Source organism: Lycorma delicatula, chromosome 8 (assembly GCF_047948215.1).
Source record: "Lycorma delicatula isolate Av1 chromosome 8, ASM4794821v1, whole genome shotgun sequence".
NCBI lineage: Eukaryota > Metazoa > Arthropoda > Insecta > Hemiptera > Fulgoridae > Lycorma > Lycorma delicatula.
In genome coordinates, this window is record NC_134462.1 from 88,255,133 (window position 1) to 88,278,795 (window position 23,663).

Here is a 23,663-nt window from a genome sequence, read left to right on the forward strand (position 1 = left end):
TACTTTATGAGGTTAAGATCACATACTGATTTTTTTCAGGTTGGAAAACTGGAAAATTCTATTCACGGTATAATGTTAGGTTAGGAGCAGATTCGTTCGGAAGTTTTTATGATAGCTGATAATGTGTACATGAAATGGAACTATATATACAATTCATTTAAACGATATTTTAATTGACAAGATTGAATATTCATTCATCTTTTATTAATATTTTAGAAAATGAATAGTGTTAATCGTAAAATACTTGTTACAAGTATTTCCAGTTTGTTAATGGAACTTGGTTTTGAAGCTGCAGAACATTCAGCACTTGAAACCTTAACAGAAATGATTCAGAGTTGTATGTATTATTTCTGTTGTTACATATTTTAAAATGTTATTTAACTGTCTAAGATGCTGCATTTTAGTAATGGTGTATATTGTATTTCCATCCTGCATCAAAAATCTTTGCTTACTTATACCCTTCTGCTTAGAGTATATTTTAATCAGCAGACCTGCAAAATTTAAACATTCTATGTTTTATATATATATATATATATATATATACACGCGCGCGCGAAGGAACTTGTAAGAATGCTTTTTTATCCCGAGTACGCTACTCAACTGCACACGCCGTATAGCACAATGCTTAAAGAACTCATAAACATATCTTCTGTAATTCACTAATGATATTCGTCACTTAAGCATTTAGTAATTTAAAATTTACTTATTAATCAACTGGGACACATAGGTTTCAATTTTTAATCTTTTATTTGTGTAATCATTAGTTTTATCAAAATGCATTTTGTTGGCTACAATATTAAGGTTTCGTTGTAAAAAACCTATTTTTGAAAACTGGCCGACAGCCAACAACCAAGTTATTGTAGGAAATTGATGGCATATTTTCACTTAGATTCACCTACACCATTATTAAGTTAATTTGTTTTGAAAAGCTTGAATTTTTCTCTTACTTTTGATGCTAATTAAACTTACTGTGAATAAACTAACTTGTGTTTATTAATACTAAATATAAATAACACAAAGTTATTCACTCTTTTATACAATTCACTCTACAATTATTATTGTTGTAAAAAATCAGTAGAATTTTAATAAATTCTATACAATTACAATAAACATCAGATTTATTTAAATTTGAACAGAATTGAAACAAATAAACATTAAATAGATATAAATGATTGCATATCAGTTTTACTTTCAATTTCCCTAGATAGAGAAGATGTTCAAAGTAGCCATACATTGGTGGCAATACACTGGCATTGGCTACTATAGTGAATAAATCCGGCTAGATTTAACAATTATCTCACTCTCAGAAGTCTCTGATGCAGCACTATTACATCAAAAACTATCTTTAATTCTTAGCTGAAGATCTTAAACAATGAACATTAGTATACTGTAAAGTGTAGTTTTTAGGCGTTTCCAGTAGTAGAAATTTATTGAATTGACATCAAGTTACCTGGCGAGTCAAGCAATAGGTCCTGCATGACCTTTCAAGTATGTAATCTTCCAAGTACTGGAGGATATTGATTCTGAAGTGTGATAGGGCACAATCATACATGAAGTGTTTGTATGTTAACCTGAGTTACCAGAGGAATTTCATCCAAATAATAGAGTAGGAAGTTTTGTAGGAAATTGTAATAATTCTCACCATTCAGTCATGTTTTCTGGAAACTTAACCCAATCAGTGAATTGCCAGTGATAATAGCCCAAACATTTATTGAAAATTGTGGGTAAAACCTTGACTACGTAATGGCATGAGGATTTTCTTACAATGGTTATTGTGAAAATGATCTTTCCATTTTAGTTGAATCCAGCTTTATCAATGTATACTATTGTGATGGGAAGTTGCAGATAAGTTATCAATTTTTGTAAAATTACCTTATAAAATGCTCACCTCAACAGATGGTTATTTATATTAATCCTTTACACTCATACATGACATGGATCCATGATATATGGATCATGGATCGCATACATGATATGGATGATGTAAGGTTGGGTCCCAAGTCTTAAATTGAATTAACACAATCAAATTATGAAAAAAGGCTAAATTTATTCTTCATAAACCACATGAATGCTAATTGCAAAACTGCTGAATATAGACTGTCCTCTAACTGAATAATTGTGTAAACAAATTCATATTACTATTACTGCTACTGTTACTATAGACAATTACAATTGTTAAGTAAATTTAACCAGCTGACTGCCTCGAATGGTATACCTTTATCACTGCAGAGCAAGGCAAACACATGCATGAAGGTGGGAAATGCAAAATGCGTTAGGAACGCAACAGATGAGATAGATATAGTTGTTCGTTTTACAGAATTCAACAATCATATGATCAACTTATTCAGTTATTTTATAAATTAACCCTTTTTTTACTCTTCTCTAGATTTACCTTAATATTTTACAATACCAGTTCTTCCAACTCTAACATTCTTGTGTTTCAGTCTTCCTCAATTATGAGCTCTAAGAAACGTTTATAGTTTCCGTTAACTTTATGTGGAGAATTACATACCACTTTTCTGTTGGCAGTCAGGGATTATGAAAATATTCTACGTACAAATGGCGTGCTTTAGCTAGATTGCAGTCTGCCAGTTTTTAATAATACCACAATATTTTAATCAATATGACAAGTAGTACAACTTCATTGCAAGTACATTACTGTTGTTGATAAAGTTAATTTAATATAATTTGTCATTTATTAAAAGTGGTTTTTTTACATCAAAAATCTTAACATTTTAGCGAACAAAATGCATTTTGATAAAACTAATGATTACAGTTATAAAAGATTAAAAAATTGATGCGTCTGCCATTTTGAGACTTGTGACTATTTTGAAGATGAATAATTAACAGTTAATAATTAAATTTATTAACAAATTTGTTATAATTAATAAATAATATTTAATTATTTCAGGTTCTTTTAATATCTTTACATATTAAATAATTTTATTTATTAGGTAAAGTTGTTATAAAGATGTATATTAAATATTATATTGTATCCTCAATCTGAACTTAATATATAAACATTTCTTTAAAAACAGAAAGTGATGGACAAGGAAATGAAGAGAAAATCACCATATTTTCGTAAAACATTTTTTTTCATTTTGAAACTTAGAATCTGAAAATTAATGACCAGGTAACAATTTTTTGTTACACATCCTATATATCAAAATCTGATTTATATCTCCTAAAGTAAAAAAAACTAGAAATTAAATAATTTAATTTCAGAACATATAATTAAAAACCTGTACTTCATTTTTAGTGATATTAATTTGATTGTTTTTGTCTTTCTAAACTGTGCTAGTATGTAAGATAGGTGAAACACACGTGTCTTGTCAATAATGATATTGTAATTCAAGAAATGACTACAGTGAGCATGTTTCATATTACCTATTGAATTCTCAGGTAAATAATTATTTATTAATTTTATCTGTGTGTCCCCAAGCCTGCATTATTGTTAATAGTATTAAACTATATTGTTAAAAAAAAGTTGATTCTAGCTTGTTGATGAGTGTAACAGAAATTGTTGTTTTTGTTTTTTCTATTGGTTGAAGTCATTTTAATTTTTAAAATATGTCATATTGTGTTAAGGTTATACATTTTTAACTAATCAAAATTAATGCGATGTTTTATTATTTTTTTTTATGATTTCTCCCAGTACTTTGCAGATTACACATTTAGTACCATATAACTTTGCCTGCACAGTGTAACCCCATTTGGATCAGTCAAATGACTAAACCAGTTAAAACCCAAATTTAGCTTAGTGTACTTTAGCTTTATGTGTAGGCCCATCTTTGATAATTGTTACATTAAATAACTTTAGCCTTGTAATGAATAGCCTTTCTTAATTGATACAGAGGTAAATTTCAGTGTTAAAAGTGATTAATAAAGTAATTTTTATGCTAATTCTATATTGGAAGGTTATGAATTAGGTTACATAAGAAGCAAGCTTTATTGGTAAATTAACTTGCTTCCTTGTAGTGATTTTTATATATTTTTATTTTTAAAATCTTTACCGTATCAAACATTTAAATTAATTAATTTTTTTTATCACATATTTTATATTTATACTAGTTTCTAATTTGTAAGTTACAAGTAAAATTCAATTAATACTTTACAACCATCTCATAGAAACAAATGTGATAGATCTTTTTTGACACAGGTCAAAAAAAAAAAAATAATAATTTGGAACTGAGATAAAAGTAGGTGAATTAGAATGTACTTTTACGCTGAATCTTAAAATGAAATCAGTTTTTCTTCATCATCCTCAGATTTTTAGTTATGACCCTTAAAATATTGAGAAACTTCTTAAATAATGAAATAAAAAAATAATAATTACAATTAAAATTCCTACCTTTATCTTTATCTTCATTTTTTTCCTTACTTTCTTTTGTGTTCAGTGAAGACCTCTTTTTTCATCCAGCAGTAGTCACTCATCATAGATTCCTCCTATCTGCCTTAATGTTGTTCCATCTGCAATATATTTTGGTAGAACCTTTCTCCTTAGTCATTGCTGCTGTACCCAAGTTTAAATGTTAAAAGTCCAAATGAGAATGTAAAAAATGAATTTTCAATGACATTCTGCAGCCTAAATTTCTATAGTTCACTAAGAGTTCATTTATAAGCTGATCGTGGTTTTCAGTTTTTTTGTTTCCAAGAAAACCAGTAACGACATCTTTGTCTTGACTTCCATGCTGCTAGTCCTTTAGGATTCAGTTTGCTGTCAAATGTATATTCCCAAATTAATTTTCTTATTTTTGAATTGATAAATTTTCCCACTTTTGATTTGGCTTCATTTAATTGTGAAAAAAACTCAGCTAAATATTTAAAGCCGTTTCCATCTTTACCTAATGCTTTTACAAAATTCTTCATCAGACGTAGTTTTATGTGTAGAGGTGGTAAAATAATACGATCTGCTTCAACTAGAGGAATATACCCCCTTTCCTGGTGTAAACTGATTTCTTTTTGGCCAGTGTTTATCTGTAGCCCGACTATCGCAAAGACACAAGAAACATATATTTTGTAAAGTCACTCTGGAGACTGAGAAGAAGCCCTATCGCTTTCAGTTCAGCAATGATTTGCCATGATTATTCATCATACTAATAGCTTTTAAAATTTTTGACATACTTTCATATATTTCTTTCATACCTACAGCATATGCTACCAGTATAGAATAAAACTTATTCAAGTTGTGTAACAACACAGGGTTTAAGCTTCTTTTTGATGAGTCTGTAAATAAACACCAATCATGAATAATATATTCAATGTCCAGTTCTGACATTAACCCCTAATATCATGGCAGGAACAAATTAAACCATCTCTTCTATAGTATTTCAGTAAATCTTTGTTTCAATTTCTGTAAACTGAAATTTTAGTATCTTTGTTTAATAAAATCCATTCTTTAAGATGTGAACCTAGGAGTCTGCATGTCATTTCGACAAATACAAGTCATGAATTAGGTCACTTAGTTCTGCTTGTGTGATGAGATTAGATTCAGTATTTGATTCTTCTGGAATGCAATTAATATCTATAGAAGTTCAGGATTCATTGGGCGAGTCTTCTGGGGAAACAGAAATTTCTTTCCAAGAAGTTGGAGTGATGGAATCTGTAAATCAACACCATGAAGTACTGGTCTCATATTTGAACAAACATTTGGGTATGCAGTAATGCTTTTATTGTTTGAATTAAAACCAGTAACATTTGTTAAGCAAAAATATCCATCTTCATAATGGTTAATAGGCTCTTGACAAAGCATAGGCACGCCAAAAGGCAAGTGCTCTTTTTTCCCTTTTAACTACTGGGTTAGTTTAACATAGCACTTGATGCATGCTACATGTGGAGCCAAGATCTATTTTTGTCTCCCAGGGGACAGTCAAAATAATGTTTGTAAGCAGTTTTCAGCAGATTCGATACTGGTTTTCGTTGACTTTTCATGGTGAATTGTCTGCAACATAACAAAAGATATTTTGAGAATTTTTCAAACCCACTCTTCATTACAAAATTCAAAATGTTTTTTAATGAATGAAAGTCAACTGAAATATTACAGAAATACTTACTTAATTATAAAAATAATTAAATTTTAATTTATAAAAAATACTTAATTACTTAAAATACTTTATAAAATTGTCTCACAATAGAGTGCAATAAAACACAGCATGAAACACATACACACAAATTTAACAAATCTAGGTGTCAATTAAATTACGCCAAAAGTTGTCACAAAAATCTTTCACTAAATTGATGGCATCACTTATGAAACAACCTTTATAATATGTGTATGCTAAAACTACTACCACAACTAAAGAACACAGCAACTGAAGCAAAAAAATACTTTTGTATTTTCATACCAAAAGCTGAACTCATACCGAAGAAAATTTTGTCACATTGAATTACTCATTATTTGACTCACTGACATGTATACACGTCTGGCTTGTCATGAAATGACATCACTTGACTGCTATGTATCAAATATAGGTCATGCATGACAATATAAATGTGATGTGAATAACCATACAGATGTACTAACTTATTTGTATTGTTGTTCCACAAATGATGCAAAAAATCCCTTTTAGTTCCAAATTTTATTTTTTTAATTTCAGACCAGTAATAATCTATATCTTGGAAAAGATGGTCATAACCTAATGATGTAACACCTTGAATATTTTAGGAATTTGCATTACAACAATAAAAATGTATGAAATGATAAAGTTGAATTCAATTTCACTTTAATAACTGAGAATGTTTAGTTACACTGGGTATACTTTCATTGCAAGTTGTGAAATTTATTAAAAAAATAACCTAAATGTATTGTCCCAAATTAAAAAATCTATTACTAATAGTTTTATAATAGAACTTTTTTTGTAACTCATTTGTAGTTTTGCCCAAAGAACTCTGTTATCAGTGAATCTTAGCATCTTTATTTTTTCTCTTTGGATTTCTTAAATTTCTCCCATAGCCTTCCTGTCTTATTTCTTATGCAAATATGTTGAAAAACAGCTGGGATAGACTACATCCTTGCCTCTTTTTGAATCGGAGCCTGCTTTTTTCATCTATTTTTCTTATAACTACTATTTGTACAGATCTCTTCTTTCCCCATGTAAATTTCCTCTAATTTTGGATATTTTATATCCGAGAACAGGCTCAGTTTCCTAAAGAAAAAATTTTTTAACAACCTCGGATGAGCATGGTGTTTGATCCAACTGAACTATAAATCGTTCATCACTGGAGGCCTACATGCATCTTGGTAACATCATGGTAATATACAATACAAATTATTATTTATCATATCAGTGATATTCTTTGTAAGTTGTATTCTGATGTTAGATAAAGTATTCAAGGTTCTTTACCCCTCTTCTAATGAAAATCTGGATCAACTTAGATGGCTCCATCTCTTTTGCAGTTGTTATGGGTTTGAACCTTGGTTGAGCATCTCATTATTTTTTTCAAACTTCCTTTAGTATTTACATTCATTGTCACACTTGTATTTATACCACATTTGCTCTAGAAAATTGGGGAGGAAAAGTACATCTGGTCTTCATATCCAGATTTAGCAGGCAATAGGATGCTGTAGATCTTACTTATTCTAACCGCCAGAAATTGAAATAAAAAATATTGGCCATAAAAAGCCTTTTTTTGAAAATTATTAACAAACAAAAGCCACTAAAATGTTTACTTTCTTTCTAATAGTTCACAGTATTTACACGTTTTTTTTTTCTAAGTGTTATGTAGGAATATTAAAATACAGTAAAAATTGTTCAAAGCAGAGTCATCAGGGACTGAACTGTTTTTCCAAATTGGGCAAGTTACCATATTATACAAAATTGCATATATAGATTACTATAAGTGTGAATAAATTATATTAATTTTAAGTACATACATATAGGCATATCTGCAGTTCAGGAGTGTAGAATCTCACAGAGTTCATTCTTACACTGATGCATGTTGTAAAATCCTAGAATATATTTATCAATCGCATAATTACTTATTACTCTTATACACTAGATTTCATACTGTATTTCACTGCACTACACAACTCTATACTACATTAAAGTACACTACAGTACATTTTTAAATTTATACATTTGAAAACTAAGAACTAGCCTATTATAAATTTTCTTCCAAAGGTCTAACAAGGAAACTTGTTTCCACATTTTCTTGCACATATTTTTGAATGCAGTCCGTAACTAAATATAGGTGTTGAAGAATATGGGATGTGCTTGACTCAACTGTGAACTGAATTAGGTCATTTACACTGAAGGGTTCATCATGTGTGTGGTTAGTTGTTTGTTGTATCATCATGTTAGTTGTACTCCCCTGTTCTGTGGTTTCTTCCTCTTCTTTTTCAGCATTTATTTTTGCTAGGAGGCCAGTAGCTGATTTTAAGTGTAATAAGTGGCAAGACAATTATCTCTTCTAATGAAGCTTTCTTTCTATATTTCAGAGGTTGGATATTGTCATTAGATTTTCACTTGCGTCATTAAGCCATCTGTACAGATTTCCTCTCCAAAACTTAGCTTTTTTATTTTTTCTCTTTGGACAAACCACTTATGTATTTTATCCGCTTGTATCTACTTTATTGCTAAGCCATTCCAGTTAACAGCTTATAGCATCGGCAAATATGTCACCAAAGTATAAAAATTGTCAGCTTCTTCAATGTTCATAATAGACATTGCATCAGATCTATGGTCAGTTTTCATGAGCAGAGATTGCGTTGTATAAAATCTTTTTCAGTGCTATTTTTGACTGGTGGTTGAGTGTGTAGCTAACCCAGTTTCACAATCTTGCTGTCTTAGAACTATTACAACAATTTTGTGCCCTTATTGTTAGACAATTCATTTTCCTTTTCATGGGAATTCAGAGATTTTGGCGCAGGATTTGTTCGAGCACCACCTCATCGTGGCAATGACTCCTGGTCGCTAGTCCCTGTTATGAGCAAAGGGGCCTTTACCCTTAGTCCTGCTCATGCTCTTTTAGAGCAGGGGTCATAATCTGTGACTGTGTGTTGATCTTTGATTTCACACATTTGATCCAGTAGCAGCAAACAGGTGCAAAGAGTGACAGAAGAATACAGAAGGCATTGCATCAGATATCATCTGTAGTGTGATTTGGATGTGTAAATAATACCCATATCTATGGGCTGCAATACACTTGAAGGATTTGGATTAAGGGAACCAAACCAGTTTTACATTAGACAGAATTATTTTTGGATGACACATGGCATTGTCACAGAAAGAATCACTTTCCGATCTTCCTTTTCATTTTTCAATTAAAACCACTTCTCCAATACTACAGCAGTCAAAGCTTTTTTGTTGTGCCACACTGTAGGAGGTTATTGGTTTTTAAGTTTAAGCACCTAGGTTTTGCAGATTTTCTGATTACAAGAGCCTTTTCCATTACATCTACCAATTCCCACATACTGAGGGACATTTAATAATTAACGAAACAAATTCATAGAGAAAAAACAATTTGTTCAATAACAATGAAACTTACACTACATTTTAACATAATCTCCTGCAACATTTAGACACTTATCTCACCATTCTGTGAGTTTTCTGATTTGCACAGCTTTTAAGTCTTTACCTTGCTGTTTGAACCATTTGTGTACCATTTTTGATTGGTTTGTTGTCATCGAACCTCTTGCTGTGTAAAAAGTCTTTGAGTGAGCCAAACAAATTAAAATTGGATAGGGCAAGGCCTGGGCTCTATTTCTTTCCATTTCAGAGTGGATAAATTTGGTGTTATTAAAAAATAATTAATATTGTACAACCTATTTTCTTGGCTGGAACAATAGAATTTGTTCACAGTGTGTAAGTTTCTGCCATACCCACGACAAGTTTTACTGTAGAAATTTCTTCTTGTTCTGATGAACATAAAACCTGAAAAATATATACTTCTAAGCAGATGAACTGTAGGTATAGTGAATGACAACCATTTATTTTTTATCTTGACTATCCAAATTTATAATTTTTATTTAATTGGATTATACGTATACATAAATTACATACTATTGTTTACTGTTTGTGTTACGGATAGTTGAACATATTAGAACCTGGCTTTGGCTGTAATGTTCTGTGTACTGTCTTTTGTAATGCAATTTTATCGCACATTAATTTTCTTTCTGTGGAAATTAGTTTTTATACGGTTATTAAATATTAATTGTGTGTATTAATTCAAGATTTTTATTTTTGATAGTTATAACAGAAGTTGGCAACGGTAGTAGAAGTTGTTCCGAGTTGGCTGGTCGTACTGAACCGATGGTTGCGGATGTAATATTAGCATTGGTCAATATGGGTTTTAATGTAAATACTATTGAACAGCATGCTCGCAGACCTAATCATTCTGTTGTCCCAGCCCCATTACCATCTGCTCAACCTAAACAATTAAGTATATTGCAAGCTGGAGTTAAACAACCACATCCAGTTCATATACCAGCACATCTACCACCATTTCCTGATCCACATGCGTACATAAGAACACCAGTAAGTTGATAATTTTGTTATTACTTATATTTATTGTCAAGAAATATTTTTTTTTGTTTGAACAAAATTAAAATTTTGCATGATGTATGAAAAATGAATGAACATATGGAAGAAAAACATTTTTAGTCTAGAGTGGTCTAATTCTTATATAATTTATAGTAATATCAATTCGGTAGTAACAGTAGCTAAAATGTCCAGATTCTAAGTAATTTTAATTGAAGAACAAAGCATATAAGAATTGGACTGTCAGTTGATGTATTGATTGTCATGCTAGTTTCTAGATCACCTCATATCAATTTTGATTTCCATCAGGAGTCTGGAATTTTTTTACCTGACATTTCATCCTTCTTATTTTCCTTGTTAAAATTGTATTTAACAGGGAAAGTAAGAACTGTTAAATATTATTATTCGTTTTTAACTGAAACAACAAACAGTCCATTATCTGCAAATTTGTTTACATGATTCTGTTTTAAATCTGAACATTTAATTGTTGTTAAGAAATGTATCTGAACTGAATTTACAAAATAAAGGAAGACCAATAATTAAGAAAATAATACAACCTTGACGTGAGCCATTCATTCATGAAGCATTTGGTTTGTTTACAAAATGGTGTACGTACCATCTAAATTCTCCACTAGATTTTGAATAAGGTCACTCTTCCCTGTTTAACATTTTTACTGATGGTTGAAAAAATTGTTAATATATTTTTGAATCCAACCTACCTGTTTTTTTTTTTTTTTTTTAGAACAGATATTTCCAAGAATTCCACAGGAAACTTTGGGAGAAAAAAATTCATATAATGGATGAGCAATTAAACAGCTGATTTAAAAAATGTAATTATTTTATTTATTTATAGTTTAAAGAAGAGCTTTAACTACAACTTCGCAGCGTATTTAATAGCATTTAATTGTACCTTAAAAAAAATCTGTGTTCTTGATTCTACATCTTTAAAGGCGGTGGTCATCATTTCAGTTCACACATTATTCAAATCGAGTTTTGATGTTTTCCATAAAGTACAATATAACATAGCCCAAGAACATGTGATAACTTCATGATAAATTTCTTTTCTTTGATTTCTTCTTTTTTTTTAGGGTAGATCACGGACTACCTTATTTTTTTAAATATCGCTACAAGAAAAACGTATATTACATGTTGGAGTAGTATAGAAACCTCTATCTGCGTCACTAATACATTAAAGAACGAATAGTGCAATATATGAGCTTTCTTTTCAAGAGATCGACCGCCACTTTTCAGTTAAATTCTCACCACGCAACCGGCTATTTACTACAAAAAGCACTCCAAAACAAGACTTTTATTTTCAATAATCGATTTCAATAAATTGATCCAGTATATGCGTAACTTATTCAATACATTAAAAAAGATTCTGTCAAATTTTAAAAGTAGGGCGTAACTCGAAAACGGTGCGTCCTAGCCCAATTCTAACGCGATTTTGAAAGGCTTAAATTTAAGGGTAATTTTCAACATCTGGGAACGATTGCCACTAGTTTCCACCCCAGTCCAGCCGTTCTCGAGTTACGCCCTTTTCACAACATTTTTTTTGAAATTGATGCTGAAATAAAATGAAAATGTGGGTTAACAGTTTTAATCACTTTTAAATTAATTTTTAAAATCGGACATCATTACTTTCAGCGAAATTTTTTTTTTAAATTAAAATGTCTACTTATGAAGGTTGTTTAATTACGTTGCCGATTAACGGCGAGTAAGCCACTACATTTTCATATATTAACAAACAATACGCGATTGTATTTGGTTTAAAATTCTCTTCAACTTCAGTATTAATTTTCAAATCAATAACGCCCATTTTTATTGATTCATCCTGTGTGAACAATCAATCACATACAAGGGATATTTATTTTTATAATCTGAAAACTTATATGGCGAATCAGTCAATTTATAATACAATTGTTTAAAATCGACAAACATTTTGTCCATCAGCATTCGATCACCTCTAAATCCTCGTGTGGATAACAGTTTGAATTTATAAATACTTTAATATTTTTAACGTTGCACGAATCAAATTTCGACGCGTTCTTTTTAGCTTTATTTAATCTATCGGTTTGAAAGCCTATAATAACGTATCTAGGTTTGTCCAATTGTGATGATGTTTTTACATTCCAAACCATAGTTTTGTCTGTGGCACTGTTGCATTCTGATGAATTTCTTCCCAACTTCTACACGGTATGCGCAATTCGTCATTTTTTCTCTAAATTTGGCCAATTCCAACTGATATTGACTCAAAATCTTTAAATATGGTATAAGCCATGCAACATCTGTTATTTCTAGTCTAGATTTATGATCTGAAACCGTGGCGTTTACATCATCACTGTACGTTTCAATAACAATTCTTGCCTGTTTATAATTATTTTCTTATAATCTTCGGCAAAACGCAACAACATTGAAAGGGGAATGTATAAAGTAAACGCCCATCTTCGTCTGTATTAATTTTATTTGTACCAGTAACCCACCTGGCTTGTTCCAATAATAAAATCGAATTGTTTGTTATTGAAATTACATTTTTCATAATAGTGGTCACGCCTACGTTTTTCATGTTGGCCACCTCTTGACCGTTTATTTTGTAAACAGTCTCATCGAATAGAAAGGCGCCCGCAAAATTAACCAATTCTGATGTTTATTTTTTATTGTTTTCACCAAGTTTCCCACGAATACGTAGACAACTGTCGCTCGGAACAGTATACTCGTCCGGTGACTTATTCTTATAAACTTGTCACCCGTTTTAAAGTTGTTTTCAAATGGGGTGTGTTTATGTATTTGTTTATATGTTAACGATTCATCAGTAGACGCGACTTTTTTAACATTTAAATAATTCATCTCTATATAAGAAAAAATTATTTTTCATTTCAGCAACTTATTGGTGCTTTTTAATTTTCCACCAACAATTTCAAATCCTAGAGTTTTTAATTTCTTAATACTTTCCTCTGTTAATTTATATTTATTTAACATCATCATCGTCATCACTTTTATATGGCATTTCTAATGAAAAGAAAAAATCAAATTGCAACAACTTATTTACATTTTATCAATACCAACGACATGCTTACTCGTTCGCCGCGCAAGTTTAACAACTGATCGTTTTCATCGGTCAATTTTATTATCAAGTTGGTAATTTCTTTTTCATCTACTGGTACGAATGTAATATAAAATGGACATTCTTCAATCATTTCACCAGAATCGAAACTCAGTTGGAAATCATACAAAATGCAATCTTGTTTCTCGTTTTTATATCCACCCGAAATAATATTACATTTTACACGTATTACATTTACAGGAGCGATATTTATTATTCGATCTGAATGATGTGTTTAATTTGGTTTGAGAGTTCTCGGCCCATAACCCAATAGACTGCCAATACTTTAATCTGCATCAGAAAAATCTATCCACACGGTGCTTTTAATTTCACATTGTAACGTGAAATTATATTCGCCTTTAATATGATTGATTTTTTAATTTTCTTCATTTCATTTTGTATATATTCACCAACATCTTCAATTTCATAACTACCCGTCGGTATTGTTATGTAATTTTTCTTTGTAAATTCATAATTGTTATTTTCATCGTTTTTAACGTCCTTGTCGAACGCAAAACACAATTTATTATTTTTGCTTTCTTCAACATTTGGAATCGTGTTGGCCGTCATCAACCATTTTAACCCCAATTCATATTGGCCTTTTAAAAGGTCTATTGGCGGAATAAATGTTTTTTTAATTAACGAATCGTTTCCATCAATCGAACAAACACGACATGTCTAAAATAAGAAAAACTCTAAAACACAATCGACCACAAATTACATCATGATCGGCTTGATATCTGTTGTAATTATACATTACATTAGATTTTACAAAATAATTCATCAATTCTGGAGGTGGGCGTACGTTTCCTATACCATCAAAATAGTCTACATTTTATCGACTTTTCTGAAGCAAACCCAATGTTTACCATTGCCCATTGAAGTGTCCAAATTGATTATAACACATTCATTTTTTCCAATCTTTTTTTGTAAAGCCTCCAACATAAAAACACCTGAAATGTGGAATTTTCAATCGTTTTGCATACTCTTTCAATTCGTCGTCGTATAAAGCACGCCTCGGTATTGAATCGATTATTTTTTTTTTACTCTACCACCACTTTTCTTTAATTTTAATTGACCCCCGAATTTAGATTTTAATTTCATCGCATTTGTTACAGCATGACAGCCGCTCTTTTAGTCAAACTACTATCCGGCGCAATTACACGTTCCCAAGCTTTCTCAGCCAGTGCTTTGTCGGTTTAGGCTCTGGTTTTGGTGTCTGAATATTTCGAATAGGCAATATCGTGCAATTTACAGGCATCATCCAACTTATTTACGCCTTTATCTTCACGTTTCAATCTTTTATCCAATTTCGTGCCAGGACCACAATAATTGTAACCTGGTAAATGCGCTTCAACTGGTAATAAATCTACAGCTTTATTCACCACAAAACCAATAATACCACGACCTTTTTTCTTAGTCTGTCTTGTCTTTGTCTGTCGCCTTTTTTCTTCATGTCTATATATAAAACAATTTAATTTCAATTTAAATAAACGATGTTACGGTTTATCGAGTACTTTTAATTTAGTCATTTCATTTTCTCGAATCATTACCCCGACAATGGATTTAATTTGGTTCGCGATGAGATCTTCTGTAATGCGACCGTTTAATTCATCGTCTATATACTTGGCAATTTTTTCTTTAAGAAGTTCGAGGGAATCTTTCATAAATTCAACAGTTGCATCTGCAAGTTTCACTTTTTCATCCTTTATATATTTTTTTATGTTTACATCAAGATTTGTCATTTCTCCATTTAATCATTCTAAACCCACAAACTTTTCACCGAGACTGTTTGTATATTCGTCAAACATAAGTTTACATCGTTTAAAATTCAACGCATCCTTTTCATCGATAGGATCGGATACATTACACAATCTATGATGCTTTACGTAAAAATTTCCTTCTGGTGTGAGTGAAAAACCTCGTTCTCCACGTCGACGGCCTTTACCTAATTTTATTCGCGACATTTCTCTATATAAAGAAATGTAAAAGTAATATTTAAAAACCTATTCAAATTCAACATCTTTCAATTCTTTAATTATGGATATGATTTCATTTGAAACGGTCTTGTTTCCCGCATCATATCCACCCATAAGTGTATACAATCTATCAATCAATTCGTTTGGATCGTCCCAATATAAATATACTGGATTATAATTGAATTGTATATGCAACAACCCAGAACCACTAAATGACGTGGATTGTGTTTAATATGGGGAGATTGGGTAAACGAGTTTTTTTTTAAGGAAACAATTTTCTAATCACTTCATTATATTTAAAAGATTTATTAGTTTTCACTGTATGTAAATCGTGTCGTTCCATCAAATGAGCACCAGTATATTTGAACATTCTCCATAAGCCTTCATATCTTCTGTGTGAACCTTTTTCAAATCTGGATTTTTATAAACCAACCATTCTAAAAGACCTCGTGTAGCCGAATACATTACACGCCTCAAATGAATTTTATCGTCTTTAAATTCAATTTTAATGTCACTCAACGTACAAGTATCTGTATTTTATCATACTTTACACCATAAAGGTCTAGAGATACTTTTGGACCGGTTTTCAACATTTACAAGTATGGTTTAATTATTTCAGTATCGAAAGACTGACCGTCTTCTAATATAGGCCTATATTTTGTATATATTCTAGGTAGCTCTTCTTGAGATTGTTCAGAATATAGTGGTAATGTTGTCATTGTAGAAGAGGCTACATCTTCTTCTTCTGAATCTTGTTCCAATAAACTCTGTTCACATCTATTATGGTGTCTTTCTGAATGAGCCGACAATCTATCACCTAATTCACGCCCTACTCTGTCTACATCAATTTCTCCAGTAAGTGGAGGTTGTCTGGGTCTATTTACTTTTCTTTAATTTCATTTATAGGATCTATTGGTTTGAAACATTTAGCAAATAAAGCTTCTTCTTCAGCCAAACCCATCATAAAGGCTGCATGTTTACGTTTAACATTTTTATTAAGCTTGTCAATTTCAATCATTTGTTTCTCCCTTTTCATTGCTCTATAAAGAAAAAAAGAAACTTAAAAACAATATTTTATTAACGTTATACGTTACGTTCAGTTCAATAATGATGAATTTATCGATATCGTTTCTATATTGACCTTTATTTTTATCCTTTTCTTTGTCAATGGCTAAAAAATTATATTGGTTTGTATTCCATACTTGGTCGCACATTGCTTTAAAATCATCAAAAGACATGTCGACGTTTACATGATCATCGTAAATGTGTTTTTAATTTAAATTGTCTTGTTTGAATAAAATTAAAAAATTGCAGTTGTCACGTACGAGTTGTTTTGTTTGCGCTAGATAAAAATAATCAATTTTATTATGACGGCCCCGTGCAAAATAAGCACCGATATTATTTAGCTTCTCTTTTATTACATCATCAAAAATCATTATTGAATGTTGTTCAATCGCCTCTGGTTGAGGGACTCTTGATTGTTTTCAGTTTATTCATAATAGCCCATTTCAGGATTCATCATCATTAAATTTGACAACATTCTATAGAGAGGTTAATGAAGCAGTTTTGAGAAAGTGTACAAGTTTTGAAAACGAATACCGTTTTCTTGAACTAAAAGATTAAAAACTACATTTGTTTTACCACAGTTGGATGGGCCGCATACAATACACCTAATGGTGTTTCACAATAGAGAACCATGTTTACTTTTGTTTTTAAATGTACATCCACTCAATACATTTACAATGGGAAATTTTTTTTTGTTGTATTTCCATCTCTCTAATGAAAAATTAAAATTAAAAATTAATACCAACTTTAATCTTGCATTTAAAGAAATTAAATTTAAAAGAAAACGCAATCATTTTAATATAAATGTGCAAATTGATGATTTTATAAAAAATGTTGGAATTGCTGTATGAAAAAGCTTTCAATAGCTTGAATACTACAACACCAAAAGTACAAGACGAGTAAATTATTGTTTCATTTTATTGTTTTTATATTTTAGAATGTCTATTAAAACTGATTTAGCAATTGAATTGCACAGGCCAGCTAGACGTAATTATCCTAGTAGAAAGACGGAATTAAAGGGTCTAGACGACCTAGTACAAGCAGATATAGTTGAAATGATTTTTTATTCGCGATCGAAGAAAGGTTATAAATATTTATTGACTATAATTGATTGTTTTACCAAATTTTCATACGGTGTACCATTAAAGAACAAGACGGGTAAAGAGGTCGTGTTTGCTTTGGAACCGATATTGAAAAGACACAAAATGAAACATTTTCAAATAGATCAGGGAATTTTACAATCCACGTGTGAAAGCCTTGTTGAAAAAATTCAATATTAATAATTATTCCACCCATTCAGGTAAAAAGGCTGCTACTATTGAACGTTTCAATAGAACGTTGAAAACAAAAATGTGGACTAAATTTAATGGCAACTATAAATGGGTAGATATACTACAAACCCTTGTAGATGAATACAAAATTCTATACATTCAGCTACATTATTTAAACCCAAAGATGTAAACAAGACGAACGAAGCGCAAGTTTTGGCAAATTTAAATAAAAAATACGATAGAAAAAAGTTTTAAAAATTAAATTTAATGTAGGCGACATGTGTTTGTATAAGTAAACATAAAAAAGTATTTTAAAAGGGCTATCTCCCAAATTGGACAAATGAAATATTTAAAATTCATACAGTACATAGTGAATCCAATCCTGTTACCTATGAACTAATTGATTCCGGAAACGAAGTCATAAAGGGGCGTTTTTACCAACACCAACTACAAAAAACCAAACATAAAGATGTATTCCAAATTGAGAAAATTTTACAACGAAAAGGCGACAGAGCCTATGTAAAATGGTTTGGTTTTGATAAAACGTACAATTCTTGGATCGATTTGAGCCATGTAGTTTTGTAATGTTTTATTCAATTTATTTTTTCATTTACATACATAGAATGTAGATTGTTTTACTTTTTATTGACATATTACTCAATTACAGAGGTTGTGAATAGAAACGAGGTCAATGCTACTGATAATAGCCATCTTTCATACGAATAAAACATTTTTAAAAAATTTTATATCGTCAATAAAATATTAATTTTAAATAATTTTACTTTATATATAGAATAGTAAAAATGTCTAATAATTTCGATAAATTGAATAGTTTAAATTATTGCAGCAATATTAAAAATATTAATGAAATGATGCAAAATAGGCGTTATCGAATTCAAAAAGTAGAGTTTATAAAAACAAAAAATGGTGATTCAATTATTGCTGCAATTGAAGGATTTGGAAAAATATTTTTACCGCAAAGGTTCAATGATCTTACACTGTCAGATTTTAATGAAATTATCAATTCTAACGACGTTTACAAAATATACAAGGGTATGAGAAAAACGGCCAATGGTCATAATTACCATGGTGTAGAATTTACATGTGGTATTGATGCTTAGAATTGTAAAAAAGGTTAAATAAATAAATTATTCCAATATTTTAAAAATTATTTATAGATGCAAATACAGAATAAATTTAAACTAGTTTCTTTTTTTCAATGCATAAATTTCTTTATCCCCATATGGGAGTGGATCTATAAGGTTTTCCAATACGAATCTTTTGTCTTCATATGGAGAAAGAGATTTTTTACATTGATCAATCGAGTGTATTTGGTGGTTAAAACTACGTATGATTTCGAAGTTGAGTATGAAATGTTTCTATTGAATAAACAATCTTTATAAAGCTGGTGTTTAAAACGTTTAAATTGCAATCTTTATCGAATATACGAGAACCTTTTTTAATTCCCTTGGCCGTCTTTTTGTTCTAAATAACACTGTTATCGCCCCCAAAGCATTGAATACATTTTTGCTCTTAACCCGACAAATTCATAGATTGGCATCCCACCCATTCATCTTTTAAGTCTTATACTCGAACCGTAAACATTTCCATCTTTTTGATTCGGTTGGTTTGGTGTGTCAAAATTTTCCTGTTTTGTTGGCACTATTGAGTATAATAACGAATCTGTATCTGTCATTAGCAGTTTATGTTTTCATGACCATATCTAGGTAAAAAGTAATTATAATGGTAATCGTACATGATTAGTTTTGCCAAATCCGTCACTGTTAAACCTACATATATGGGTGTGTTTAAATATATATTTTTTCAACATTGTTATTCCAACCACATCGTTTCCATAAATGTAATAATGTTTTACTCTCGGGCTGGCGTTTAATTTTTTAAATTTTAACTTATTGTTGATTAATCGCATATCGATTCGCTTTCTTACATTTTCAATAGTTTTACCATAAACACTGTTAATTAATCATTTATAGGCTTTTTTTCAATCGTATCTTCTGTGCGGCACCATTCAAAGAAATTTTTCCAAATGTAATTTTTCAACCACGGAGATTGACGAAAACTGACGGCCCTGTGTATTTTCGTCATCACCATTCCCTGTTGAAGATACAATTTTAACGTTCTATAATGTAAGACGTATTTGTGTTTATCTTGCAAAGTACACAATAGTTTTTTACACGGTGCTCGTTTTTCATCCGAAAGAAATGGAGAAAGCATATTATTGTATTGGGAATGATTTTCTCTCTGGTGCAAGTGGATAATCTCTACGTGTTTCGTGCAAGTGTTGAGGTTATGTTAAATCAACTTCCAATATATAACCATTTTCCTCATCGCCTTTTACATCTACTGGCAGTGGTTCCACCATACATTTTCCATAAAGAGATCGGACATCATAATATTTAATAAATTTCATCGGTTTATTTTCATCATAGTTGTCTATATTGAGATCGTTTGCCAGTTCATAACGGTTGGGAATCATCGATACCCCTCCACGAAAGCGTTTTTAAAAAAAACAAATACATATCGGGTCTGTAACAAGTTCCAATTGCACTTTTGTTACCTTGAGTGCTACAAACCATGATAAATGTGCAGCCGATATATAATGACAGGGGTCCAAATTGTTTGTGCGAATCATTTTATTACGAAAATTTTCAAATACATCAGCCAACAGCATAACGTCCAATTTCATATAGAAATCATGGTATTCACCAAGCGTCTTAATTTTAAAACTATTCCAAACGGTTTTCGCATGTCTATAATCTCATTCAGAGATGTTTTCTCTCTTTAAATCATCATAAAACGCTTCGATGGGTGGTAATTTTGTTTCATTGAAAACAGATACTGATGTAATATATGTATAGGGATAAACACCTTTTCGTCGGATCAACATATCGAACAAATTTCTTTCTTTATTCTTTTCATCGCAATTACTTTTTATATTTCTTTAAATTGACAATATGTTATAAAAAACCTTTTCTTATTCTTACTAAATAAATGACAATGATCAAATAAACTTTGCACCAAATCATCTAAGCTATAAGATAGAAATTGGTACGAATCTATAAATCGGTATAATATTTCATTCTTGAGTGTTATAGATACAAGTTTTTCACTGTTGTTTGCAATAGAAGAAATTTCAAATTAAAAATTTATCCTTCAATTCATTCAGCGCCAATACAATATGATGTGAATCGTAACCACGTAAATTATGAAATACAACTAGAATAAATGTTGCGTGTTTACAATTTAAATTGCATTGTTCATGGGCCGGTCCAATAAATTTACCACTTGTATGTGAATGGTGTCTTACACGTTTCCCATTAATCGCTTCTTCATATATAATACATTTTGTATCATTTTCAAATATTTTTCGATCTTTTTCCCTCATAATACACTCTTTATTAGTTGACAATTCCTTATTGAAATATTTGTATTTATTACATAAATCAACGAGAAACTTTTCAACTACCTTGTCATCATCTGTAGTGGCCCTGTATAATTTCGATTCGACAACATGTTGAGATTCGTCAATAATAACATAGCAATATCCAGATGGTTTATAAGTATGTGTTTTTGTAGTATAACTAGTTCCTGGTTCGGGGTTTGCAATATGATTTGGAATTATAAACGATTCGAAATCTGCATATATAACAAACGGCACGGGTAATGTTGAATAATTGTCTTTAAACGATACTACATTCCGTCGTCAACGATTCTCTCCTACACCAATCCATTCCTTTGGCATTGTAATTCTTTGAACCTTTCCTTGTTTACAATCTTCAATATGTTTTGCAGGATTTTCTTTAGCTCGCTTTCACATGACCAAGATTTAAAACAATGTTTAATTAATAGGGGCAATATTCACATTTTCTAATTTTTTATTTTATTATTACCATTCATCATCCTTGATAAATCATTATATTCGTTTGTCATATTTAATTAGAGTATAATGGGAGCGAATTAATTTAACATCGGTTAATATTAATAACCAAATGGCAATTTTTCGATTATTATTCACACGTTTTATATATACATCATTAGGATCAAATGATTCTTTGTCATCATCGATATTATAACACAAGACCTTTACACCAATATTTGGGTTTTGCGCTTCAAATTTATCAATATCTTTAACACAAACAGGATATTCTATTCCTTTCATGTTTAATCGATTTTCAAACTGTTTATATAATGAAACACGATAATTACGATTATTGCTAGGAAATAGATGTGCTAGAATTGACCATAAAAAACATTTTTCATCATCATTTTGTACATTTATTATATAGCATGTTTTTTTAATAGCGCTTTTGGTGGATGTAAATATGTACTATTACCCCCATAAAGTGGATCGAATTCTGATATTTAGAGATCCAAGCTTAATATTTTATTCATAACCCAACCATTGCCCATTTTAATAAATCTTTCAAAAGATTTGTTAATTTTTTCATTGGCTTCTAAATACTGTTCATTCAAAACGGTTGTATTTTCACATACATTTAAGGCAAATCGAGTGCTGCTGTGTAAATTAAAAAAATACAAATATCACATTTATCACCCACACATTTTTCCAACTCAACAACAACGACTAAACAATATTTAATATTGTCTCTATAGTTTTCAACTTGTAATCTTATAGCGTTAAATACTACATCTTCCATATCCATTAAAAATTCATAGATATTTACAAACTTTTTTTCACTAGCATTCCACGAGTGTTTTGTTAAAGAACCACCTAATGCTCGTTTTGTATCTGGTATTTGAATATGCAACATCAATTCAGAAACATATTTCTTTATTTAATTTGTGTTTCAATTCAAAATATTGTTCAATTAAATCATCAAAAGCGCTTTCAATAGACAATTTATTTTCCACGAAAAGTTTTATTTTTTTCCAATTTGATTGATTTATAAAGATTTTTTCCATATGAAGTAAATAAATCTTTATTATATTCACACATTAATTGCATAGTAAATGGATTAGAAGTGTATTTTTTATACAATTGTTCAATATCACCAAAATATATTATCAAAAAATGTAATTAAATCATATTTGTTGGACAGATTTTTGTAACAAAATACTAATTTACTAGCATTGTCAATTCGTTGAAAATTCATAGTCTTGTAATAATGAAAATAATTTTAATAATGTCATTGATGTTAACATTCACTTTTAATGTATTGCATAATTTACCCATATAATGCTTGATTTTTTTAAATGTATTTGATTTATTGAAGAAAACGGAGTCGTCTTTTGGTATGCTTTTTGACGCTTTCGTGGTGAGAAGTCGGTCTCGGGAAAAGAGATCTTGCTTTCGCTGAAAGTAATGATTTCCGATTTTAAAATTTATTAAAACTGTTAACTGAGTAAATTTTCATTTTATTTCAGCATAAATTTCAAAAAATGTTGTGAAAAGGCGTATCTCGAGAACGAGTGGACTAGGGTGGATGAAACTATCGGCAATCAACTCTAAAAGTTGGAAAGTACCCTTCCGGTTAGGCCTTTCAAAATCGCGTTAGAATTGGGCTAGGACGCACCGTTTTCGAGTTACGACCTTTTTTAAAATTTTTGGATTTAAAATTGGCGGGTGACTGGAAAGTGGCGCTCGATCTGGTAAAAAAATAAACTGAGGTTCTCGACCAATGAGCCCCCGTGATAAGAAACCTTACCTCTCGGAGCATTTTATTGAGTTCGATTTATTGAAGAAAATGATTGATCGATTATTGAAAAAAAAACAGAGTCGTGTTTC

At 30.5% G+C, this 23,663-nt stretch overlaps 1 protein-coding gene across 1 annotated transcript in view; it reads left to right on the plus strand.

Annotated features, from left to right (window-relative positions):
• The first annotated feature begins 57 nt into the window (after positions 1 to 57).
• Taf8 (TBP-associated factor 8) overlaps positions 58 to 23,663 on the plus strand; it is a 37,227-nt gene continuing 13,621 nt past the window's right edge. Inside the window, exons 1-2 of the mRNA XM_075373590.1 lie at positions 58 to 337; positions 10,189 to 10,475. Of these exons, the coding sequence (XP_075229705.1) occupies positions 220 to 337; positions 10,189 to 10,475 (405 nt within the window). The 5' untranslated portion in view covers positions 58 to 219. The remainder of the gene's footprint in view (positions 338 to 10,188; positions 10,476 to 23,663) is intronic.